Source organism: Oncorhynchus keta, chromosome 10 (genome assembly GCF_023373465.1).
Source record: "Oncorhynchus keta strain PuntledgeMale-10-30-2019 chromosome 10, Oket_V2, whole genome shotgun sequence".
NCBI classification, from domain to species: domain Eukaryota; kingdom Metazoa; phylum Chordata; class Actinopteri; order Salmoniformes; family Salmonidae; genus Oncorhynchus; species Oncorhynchus keta.
This window is the reverse complement of record NC_068430.1, coordinates 75,793,165-75,804,104: the sequence shown is the minus strand read 5'-3', so window position 1 is coordinate 75,804,104 and position 10,940 is coordinate 75,793,165. Positions and strand designations below refer to the sequence as shown.

Genomic DNA, 10,940 nt, shown 5'->3' with positions numbered 1-10,940 from the left:
TCACTTCTCTCTCTCTCTCCCTTTCTCCCATCCCTCCCTCTTTTTCATTATACTGATGGGCTCAGACCAGCTGACAGGGAGATTCCTCAGAGTCGGTCTAATGGTCCAGATATAACCCATACTGCCATATTACCATACCAACCTGTCACTACCACCTCCATGACTCTCAGCCAATCAGCCGCTCAACTTTTTGACACAGTCCACCTAGAGAGCAGGCTGTCAATATCTTACATCACTGTGGGAGTTAGAACTTTAGCCCGTTACAACTTTTGTCAGTTACTACTTTAGTCAGTTACAACTTTAGTCAGTTACTACTTTAGTCAGTTACAACTTTAGTCAGTTACAACTTAAGTCATTTACTACTTTAGTCAGTTACAACTTTAGTCAGTTACAACTTTAGTCCATTACAACTTTAGTCAGTTACAACTTTAGTCAGTTACAACTTTAGTCAGTTACAACTTTAGTCAGTTACAACTTAAGTCCGTTACAACTTTAGTCAGTTACAACTTTAGTCAGTTACAACTTTAGTCAGTTACAACTTTAGTCAGTTACAACTTTAGTCAGTTACAACTTTAGTCAGTTACAACTTTAGTCAGTTACTACTTTAGTCAGTTACAACTTTAGTCAGTTACAACTTTAGTCAGTTACTACTTTAGTCAGTTACTACTTTAGTCAGTTACTACTTTAGTCAGTTACAACTTTAGTCAGTTACTACTTTAGTCAGTTACAACTTTGTTCAGTTACAACTTTAGCCCGTTACAACTTTTGTCAGTTACTACTTTAGTCAGTTACAACTTTAGTCAGTTACTACTTTAGTCAGTTACTACTTTAGTCAGTTACAACTTTAGTCAGTTACAACTTTAGTCAGTTACAACTTAAGTCCGTTACAACTTTAGTCAGTTACAACTTTAGTCAGTTACAACTTTAGTCAGTTACAACTTTAGTCAGTTACAACTTTAGTCGTTACAACTTTAGTCAGTTACAACTTTAGTCAGTTACAACTTTAGTCAGTTACAACTTTAGTCAGTTACAACTTTAGTCAGTTACTACTTTAGTCAGTTACAACTTTTTCAGTTCAGTTACAACTTTTGTCAGTTACTACTTTAGTCAGTTACAACTTTAGTCAGTTACAACTTTAGTCAGTTACAACTTTTGTCAGTTACCACTTTAGTCAGTTACAACTTTGTTCAGTTACAACTTTAGTCAGTTACAACTTTTGTCAGTTACTACTTTAGTCAGTTACAACTTTAGTCAGTTACAACTTTTGTCAGTTACAACTTTTGTCAGTTACTACTTTAGTCAGTTACAACTTTAGTCAGTTACAACTTTTGTCAGTTACCACTTTAGTCAGTTACAACTTTAGTCAGTTACAACTTTAGTCAGTTACAACTTTAGTCAGTTACAACTTTAGTCAGTTACAACTTTAGTCAGTTACAACTTAAGTCCGTTACAACTTTAGTCAGTTACAACTTTAGTCAGATACTACTTTAGTCAGTTACAACTTTAGTCAGTTACTGGATACAGGGCAACACATTTGAACTGTATGCGTTGTTATGACAGCTTATAGCAAGTGTTATTGTGCACTGTATATGCATTATTTGGCACTTTAAATGCGCTTAAATTTAATCATAATATTTTTACCAAAAAGAAAATGTTTCTCACACTTTTCACACGAAATTGGGTGTATTGAATAACATAATGTGCTCTGTTGGAATTCTGTGTGTTTGTATCGCAGATCCGATTGGCTGAGGTGGAGCAGGCGTCTCTGATGTCAGAGCAGTTTTCTGACAAGTCGTCATCACTGGCCCTTCCTGATGATCTTAGTCTGGACGACCACAGTGACTACCAGCTCCTGGTCAGGGACGGCAAGGTGGGGCGTGCACACGCACAGACTTACTCTCATTGACACAAAACATGTGCACACACTGAGAAACTATATACTTTTTGTTTTTGCATAATTCAACTGCTTACACACATGAACACATTCTATCACATACTGCATCCCACTGCATTAACTGCTTGATTAGCGAATCAATGCTCCCGTGTGTGTTTCACCATGTGCCGTGGGCAGGCTAGGCAAACGGGTCTGTGTTTGTTGGTGTCTGTGTGCCTGTGTGTGTGTGTGTGTGTGCGTGCGGCAAACGTGATGTGTGTGTGTGTGCATGGTCTGTGTTTGTTGGTGTCTGTGTGCCGTGGTGTGTGTGTGTGTGTGTGTGTGTGTGTGTGTGTGTGTGTGTGTGTGTGTGTGTGTGTGTGTGTGTGTGTGTGTGTGTGTGTGTGTGTGTGTGTGTGTGTGTGTGTGTGTGTGTGTGTGTGTGTGTGTGTGTGTGTGTGTGTGTGCGTGTGTGTGTGTGTGTGTGTGTGTGTGTGTGTGTGTGTGTGTGTAATCATCCCGTCTCCTCTAAGCTGTTTCATATGGTTTACCTTATTGCTTTTCTCTATTGAAACTAATTTGATATCCAATCTAAAACGAGGCACTGTGGAGCTTGCAATTACTTTAGTTTGGAAAAATATATTACTAATCAACAGATGTATTGACTGAAGAGAGATGAAGTATCAAATAGTAGGACATTTTAAAATGTATAAAATTCTCTAAATTGGAAAAATATCCCATGGTGGTTTTTATTAAAATTATATTTCATTGGTATCAATATTTCATTTGGTAATTTCTTTTCACAATTAATACTGTTTCCTTTTAGACTTTTGCTTTACCACAGACAACGCTTTTGTTGTTGTTATTGTTGTTGTTGTTGCTGATGTTGGCTAGTTAGCTAGCGTGCTCGGCTAACCCCTAATGAATGGTGCTATCAGCTAACAAAATGGTAGTCTTTCCAAATATTAACAACATGAACAAGCATTCAAGTACAACCACCTTTGGCTCTAAGTTATGCCTATTTCAATGCTAATATGCTAGTGTGGTAGTTGAACTCTTTTAACATGCTACACCAGGGGTAGCCTCATTTGGTTAATACACTTAAAATGCTAATAGATGTTAGCTGCCCGGAGATAGAATTTTACATAGTCATTCACTCTAGACAGGGCTAGCCCTTATAGCCATAGCAACAGATGCTTATTGATGTCTAATAATGCCAGCAGTAGTACCTGGAACTTTACAGATGATATGTGAGTGTTAATTGAAGTCATCCTGAATGCTTATATGTGTTATAGGATAACTCTGAGGTCCTCCCCCTCCCCCCATCTCTTTCTCTCTATAGGAGGAGAGAGGGAGCAGTGACTCCCACAGTTCTGAGGAATTGAGGGGGATTCAGGCTGGGTGTGGAGGGCGTTGGGGGCACGGAGGTACTCGACCCCACAGCAGAGGCCCTGAAGATGGGGTAGGATTCCTGCTAGAGGTGGGTGCCCAGCCCCAGTTCCAGAGCCAGTCTCTCCAGTTCCTCCACCACAACAGAGGTAACCTTGTTCTCCTTTTTCTTCCCATCTCATTAGCACTTGTGAAATCTGATGGATATGTGTGTATACATTACCAGTTGACATTTTCATCTTGTGACCTTGGTTTATGCTCTTGGTATTTAACTGACTGTGTTTAGTGATGATCACATGACTTTGCAATGACATTGAAATGATCATTTCATTCAGAAGGTTTTCCTTCCCGTCTCTCATGCTCAGATGTGTGAGAGAGAAAATGACGTTTTGCTCCGTATTCACACAGTTGATTACACCGACATCCCAATGTTAATTAACTAAAAGACAGATGGGCAGGCATACACAAAGACATTGATTAACGACATTCAATGACATGCCTATCCTTCCTCCCACCATAACATTAGCGTTATACAGCTGGATGGATGACTGGATGGATGGATAAATGGATAGATAACTCATGCTCATTCTACATGCAACATTTATATCTTTCTATAGATAATAACTGTATGTCAACAGATGGTGATGGCCATCACAGTGACCAGGTTGGCAGTGTCGGATGTAGAGGTTCCTCCTCTCCTCTCTTCCATCTCCCTGTGGAGTTCTTTCACCCCGCCACAGCCACAGCGGTCCCCCACCCATCCACAGGACGGGGTAGACCCAGGGGGAGAGAGGCATCCAGGCTGCCATCCCCAGCCTCCTGGTCCTCTTTGCGCTCCCCAGGGGCCAATAACAGTGTCCTAGACTCCCCAGGGGCCACCAGCAGAGTCCTAGACTCCCAAGGGGCCAAAAGCAAGGTCCTAGACTCCTCAGGGGCCAACAGTAGGATCCTAGTTTCCCAGGTAAGAGGTTATGGGGTCATATTGGTAGAGGGAGTATTCATGTAGTGAAATGTACACTGGGTGTACAAAATATTAAGAACACCTTCCTAATATTGAGTTGCACCCCCAGGTGTGTCAGGTTGGCTGTATGTCCTTTGGGTGGTGGACCATTCTTGATACACACAAATCAAATAAAAATTGTATTGGTCACATACACATGGTTAGCTGATGTTATTGGTCACATACACATGGTTAGCTGATGTTATTGGTCACATACACATGGTTAGCAGATGTTATTGGTCACATACACATGGTTAGCAGATGTTATTGGTCACATACACATGGTTAGCAGATGTTATTGGTCATATATACATGGTTAGCTGATGTTATTGGTCATATACACATGGTTAGCAGATGTTATTGGTCACATACACATGGTTAGCAGATGTTATTGGTCATATACACATGGTTAGCAGATGTTATTGGTCATATACACATGGTTAGCTGATGTTATTGGTCATATACACATGGTTAGCTGATGTTATTGGTCATACACATGGTTAGCAGATGTTATTGGTCATATACACATGGTTAGCTGATGTTATTGGTCATATACACATGGTTAGCTGATGTTATTGGTCATATACACATGGTTAGCAGATGTTATTGGTCACATACACATGGTTAGCAGATGTTATTGGTCACATACACATGGTTAGCAGATGTTATTGGTCATATATACATGGTTAGCTGATGTTATTGGTCATATACACATGGTTAGTCAGATGTTATTGGTCACATACACATGGTTAAGGTCCATGGGGATGTTATTGGTCATATATACATGGTTAGCAGATGTTATTGGTCACATACACATGGTTAGCAGATGTTATTGGTCATATACACATGGTTAGCAGATGTTATTGGTCATATACACATGGTTAGCAGATGTTATTGGTCACATACACATGGTTAGCAGATGTTATTGGTCATATATACATGGTTAGCTGATGTTATTGGTCATATACACATGGTTAGCAGATGTTATTGGTCACATACACATGGTTAGCAGATGTTATTGGTCACAAACACATAGTTAGCAGATCAACTAGAAATGCCTTGGAGATGGACTTTATATCTTATATTCAGGTGTGTGCTATCATGTAGTGTCGTATATGGACTTCAGTGTAACAGCCATGGGTGTTATAATGGTAGAATAAGTCATGGATTGACTTTATGGGGTGAAATACCCATCAGATTCAGTTGTTTTCCACTCAGTCAGTTAAGGGCTACACTCCATTACAGTTAAGGTCCATGGGGATCTTGATTGCTACAAGAGATGACATTTACAATATACTGGATATCTTCCTCTTTTATATTCTAAGAAGGGGAAGTATCCAGCTGATGCACAGCAGCCATTTTGTTCCTATTCAGACCTTTATAGCTCACTGTGGTTGAGACCTTTATATCTTTATTCAGGAAGAAAACACAATAAATGGGCTTTATATCTGACCTTTATATCTTCTTATTCAGACCTTTATAGTGAGTGCATACAAAGTTGAAAATATACATCTTCTTATTCAGACCTTTATATCTTCTTATTCAGACCTTTATATCTTCCTATTCAGACCTTTATATCTTCCTACTCAGACCTTTATATCTTCATATTCAGACCTTTATATCTTCCTATTCAGACCTTTATATCTTCCTACTCAGACCTTTATATCTTCATATTCAGACCTTTATATCTTCCTATTCAGACCTTTATATCTTCCTACTCAGACCTTTATATCTTCATATTCAGACCTTTATATCTTCATATTCAGACCTTTATATCTTCTTATTCAGACCTTTATATCTTCCTATTCAGACCTTTATATCTTCCTACTCAGACCTTTATATCTTCATATTCAGACCTTTATATCTTCCTATTCAAACCTTTATATCTTCCTACTCAGACCTTTATATCTTCATATTCAGACCTTTATATCTTCCTATTCAGACCTTTATATCTTCATATTCAGACCTTTATATCTTCCTATTCAGACCTTTATATCTTCCTATTCAGACCTTTATATCTTCCTATTCAGACCTTTATATCTTCCTATTCAGACCTTTATATCTTCCTATTCAGACCTTTATATCTTCATATTCAGACCTTTATATCTTCCTATTCAGACCTTTATATCTTCCTATTCAGACCTTTATATCTTCATATTCAGACCTTTATATCTTCATATTCAGACCTTTATATCTTCTTATTCAGACCTTTATATCTTCCTACTCAGACCTTTATATCTTCCTATTCAGACCTTTATATCTTCATATTCAGACCTTTATATCTTCCTATTCAGACCTTTATATCTTCCTATTCAGACCTTTATATCTTCATATTCAGACCTTTATATCTTCCTATTCAGACCTTTATATCTTCCTATTCAGACCTTTATATCTTCTTTTATTCAGACCTTTATATCTTCCTATTCAGACCTTTATATCTTCCTACTCAGACCTTTATATCTTCCTATTCAGACCTTTATATCTTCTTTATATCTTCCTATTCAGACCTTTATATCTTCATATTCAGACCTTTATATCTTCCTATTCAGACCTTTATATCTTCCTACTCAGACCTTTATATCTTCATATTCAGACCTTCATATCTTCCTATTCAGACCTTTATATCTTATATCTTTATATCCTATTCAGACCTTTATATCTTCCTATTCAGACCTTTATATCTCAGACCTTTATATCTTCCTATTCAGACCTTTATATCTTCCTATTCAGACCTTTATATCTTCTTATTCAGACCTTCATATCTTCCTATTCAGACCTTTATATCTTCCTATTCAGACCTTTATATCTTCCTATTCAGACCTTTATATCTTCCCATTTAGACTTTAGTGCACAGTATTTTTCATTTAAATGGTATTCTACGGTGCTAAGTGTGTATTTTCTGTTCATGGCACACAAAAACAAGCAATATTCTTCTTCCGCTTCAGAGGTAACCATGGCAACAGCATGTAACTGACCTTTTCAGTATCAATTTGTTTTGTTTATGTCATTTCCAGAGTGCTTTGTTAGATTCTATTCCAGTACATTTCTGCAGCACTACACTAATTAGCGAGGTCATCCCTTCTCTACTTGACTCTCTGTTTTCTTGGTTCTTGTGCTTAAATACTTCATCCCGCTCTCATTCACTTTTTTTCTCTCTCTTTCTGTCTCACTGTCTCTCTCTCTCTCTCTCTCTCTCTCTCTCTCTCTCCTTACTGCTCTCTCTTCTTTCCCCCCTTGCTATCCCTCCACCCCACCACCCCCTCTATCCTTCCTCAGCACCTGTCCCACAGTGACTCGTCCTTGGCCACAGGCAGCTCCGAGGGAAGCCTCCAGACCACCCTGGAGGAAGGTCTCAGCTTTAGCGTCTCCCCCTCGAGGAGACTTGGGACTCTCCCCTGGCTCTGCCTCTCCTCTGCCCTCTCCCCTCCCTCACCTCGGTGAAACACGACAAACCCCTAGATCGCTGGGTCACCCCTCAATGAGAGGCCACAGTACAGGATTCAACCTCCAAGCCACTAGAGGGCACCAGAGGAGCCAGAGCAGCTGTGGCAGCAACACCAGTCCCGGGTGCCCAAGGCAAGACTCTATGGACCCTTCGGATGACGATTGTGGGATAGGGATGGGAGGCGAAGGATCCAGTCAGGCTTTTAACAGCGAACGTTTATCAGAGACACTTAGTAGTTTGTCTCTGACGTCACTGCTGTCACCTAGCTCCCTGGCACCCCCTCTGGTGAAAAAATGTAATAGCACTGGGAGTTTGGACCAGGCAAATCTTTCTGTCAGGAGTAAAGATGGACAACAGTACTATGAGATAGATGCTCATGGGTACCTCACCAACTCTTGGACTGAGAAGAGGGGTGGACAGGAAGGGGAGATGGGGTTTGGAGTTAAAGGTACGAGCCAGATGATGGATGCCGGCTCAAGGAAAAACAGATGAAACTTTATCTATCGGTTGGAACTTTTTTTCTCCTCCAGAGGTGTTTGATTGATATCTGTTCAATGAACTTGTCTCCTCCCTCTTTCTCTCTCTCTTTTTCATCAGTGAGATGGCCATGTTCTCTTCTTTCCATGACGATTGGGTGAAAATTGAAGCTGAGGAATTGGTATACATTTTGTGAAGGATTACAATGACTTCTGGGTAATGGAGTTTAATTAAGGCATCTCATTTTCTGAGACATGTGGATATTCTTATAGGTGACTACAGCAATGACAGGACCCTTGAAAAACATGCTAATTCTGACCTTGCATGGAGCATAGTCGCCCTCATCCATACACCCAAAGAAAAGCAAAAACAAGTACCAAAATGTGAATTTCGTGTGAGCATTGTCGGAACAATGATGAAACTCCAAACATTGATGAAACTCCAAAAGAAAACGATTGCCTAACAGGGCAAGCTTAGCTTAGCGGCTAATGCTAACGCTCCTGTGATTGCTGCCTAGCCCAGTGGCTTGTAGTCTAATGGTTTTGTCCTCTTGAAAAAGACAATGTTCATTATTAAGATAAGCAGATTGTAGAGTCCTTTCGATGAGACTTTGTACAGAGTTTTTTTTTCTCACATCTATAAGGTAGCATTGATTACCTACTTTTTCTTTTAGCTTAACATTTGATAGGTGAAAGAATATCAAGGTTGCATATTTGATGGGTTTTCTAGTTATAAAACATATTGGGATCTGTATGAATGCAGATGTGTCCCTCTGTGTGTGTTAGGGTGAGATATGAAGGCTAATCTAGAAATACTAGAATTAGCAAAAGGGCACCTTTTGAATGGAAAGATAATCCATATGTGAGAGCTATAGTGAAGAGACGTGGGGAGTGAATGAGAACATATGCCGTACCATAGAGGAATAGGCCATGTTCTCATGAATCACCCATGAACCAAGGGCTTCAGAGAAGATGCTCTACTGGATAGATGCACCATATCCAATGAGAGATCGAGATCGGACGCCATCTTGGTTGGTGAAACACAAAGTAAAACAAAGTCCCGGTCAGTTTCACAAAATGGAGTTCTTGTCTCTTGTCCCCCCTTGTTGACATTTGTGCAGCGTTGTGTATCGACGTTTTGAAGGAGAATTGTATACCTCAGGTGGATTACAGAAAACACTGAAGTGGATCTATAAAATATTTTTTCCAACGCTCACACTCAGATGGTCCCATAAATACACAAGCGCAGCCACACCACAGCCACAAAGATGTCAAAGATGTCCGCTTACATGCAATATGTTTTGGTTTTCCTTGAAGACAGTAAGAGATCAGAGAGGAACAAATCTCTCACTCGATCGCACGTCGTCCAACTTATCCTCCTTTCATTCTTTCTCATTATCCGTTAGAATTAAAGGGGCACTCCACTATTTTCTAAGCTCATATTCAATATCTCCATGTGGACACCGGCATGTTGCAGGAAGGACAGTAAGAATATCAGGTCAAATAAGTAGCGAAGTGCCACTTTAAAATACCCAGTTGGAAAAGCCAGTTTATTTCACATATTATCCCCCTGAGTATGAGATATGCAATATGTGAAGCATACAGATATATATGACACAGGTATTGGTAGGAGATAGGCAAGAGGGTTCAAATATATCGCTATTATGTATTACAGTAAAATGTCAATAGGCTCCAATGAGATTCAAAGGTCATTGAATTATGATGTGTTAGAATGTCTGTGTATTCCCAGATGGTAGGATCAGGATGTCTTTTGTTCTTGTCTTTTCCCCCGCCTGCTAAGTTGCATGCTGTTATTCTTTTGTGAAATGTCATTTTAGAGTCATAAAAGTGGATTAGCTTCTCAACCTCGGCGGATTCTTGATTCTTTAACATGGCGACTCGTCTCATTTACAGGACGCGTCATTGTTCATTTGAATGTCGGACCCTTTTCATCTTCCCATGTTAACCTTTGAACCTTTTCATTTTCCCATGTTAACCTTTGACCCTTTTCATCTTCCCATGTTAACCTTTGACCCTTTTCATCTTCCCATGTTAACCTTTGACCCTTTTCATCTTCCCATGTTAACCTTTGACCCTTTTCATCTTCCCATGTTAACCTTTGACCCTTTTCATCTTCCCATGTTAACCTTTGACCCTTTTCATCTTCCCATGTTAACCTTTGACCCTTTTCATCTTCCCATGTTAACCTTTGACCCTTTTCATCTTCCCATGTTAACCTTTGACCCTTTTCATCTTCCCATGGTAACCCGTTGACCCTTTTCATCTTCCCATGTTAACCGTTGAACCTTTTCATCTTCCCATGTTAACCTTTGAACCTTTTCATCTTCCCATGTTAACCCGTTGAACCTTTTCTTGAGGCAGCCAAAGTCTCATCCTCTCCCAAATGTTCATTGATTACGTTATTGATTTGTTGTAGTAGCAGCTGTGTGGGAACCCTAGCAATTTATAGCTCCGTTTCAATGCATAATTCCTAGTGATGACTTATTGAAAGGTAGACTCTTGCACAGGGGATGTTGTATGTTTTGATTGTAAGGACGAAGTGCAGGTTTGTTAGTGCTGCCTACACGTGTATGTCATTTTGAGAGTAGATTTGTAAGGATAGAATATCACAATTAGAAAAGAACACAATCCCAACCTGTGTATTAATGCATATTCATCCGTGTCAATGTTGAAACTCTAAATCTGGTGTTCTTCTTCTCTCTCGCTAAACATAACGGGCTCCAAACTACTCCAACT

General features: G+C 39.6%; 1 protein-coding gene and 1 long non-coding RNA gene across 3 annotated transcripts in view; one reads left to right on the top strand and one right to left on the bottom strand.

The window, feature by feature from the left end:
• Positions 1-7,703, top strand: part of LOC118381309 (voltage-dependent T-type calcium channel subunit alpha-1I-like) — a 214,320-nt gene extending 206,617 nt beyond the window's left edge. Inside the window, exons 36-39 of the mRNA XM_052526088.1 lie at positions 1,736-1,870; positions 3,216-3,411; positions 3,901-4,223; positions 7,539-7,703. Coding sequence (XP_052382048.1) covers positions 1,736-1,870; positions 3,216-3,411; positions 3,901-4,223; positions 7,539-7,703 — 819 coding nt within the window. The remainder of the gene's footprint in view (positions 1-1,735; positions 1,871-3,215; positions 3,412-3,900; positions 4,224-7,538) is intronic.
• LOC127932377 (uncharacterized) lies at positions 5,839-6,652 on the bottom strand. 2 transcript variants are annotated; one of them, XR_008145046.1, is made up of 3 exons: positions 6,515-6,652; positions 6,229-6,316; positions 5,839-6,008 (listed from the first exon to the last, which is right to left on the bottom strand). It is a non-coding gene; the product is annotated as an uncharacterized LOC127932377 (long non-coding RNA). The 2 variants fall into 2 exon arrangements; XR_008145047.1 differs by lacking the exon at positions 6,229-6,316 and adding an exon at positions 6,361-6,404 and having other exon boundaries at positions 6,537-6,631.
• Positions 7,704-10,940: the final 3,237 nt, after the last annotated feature.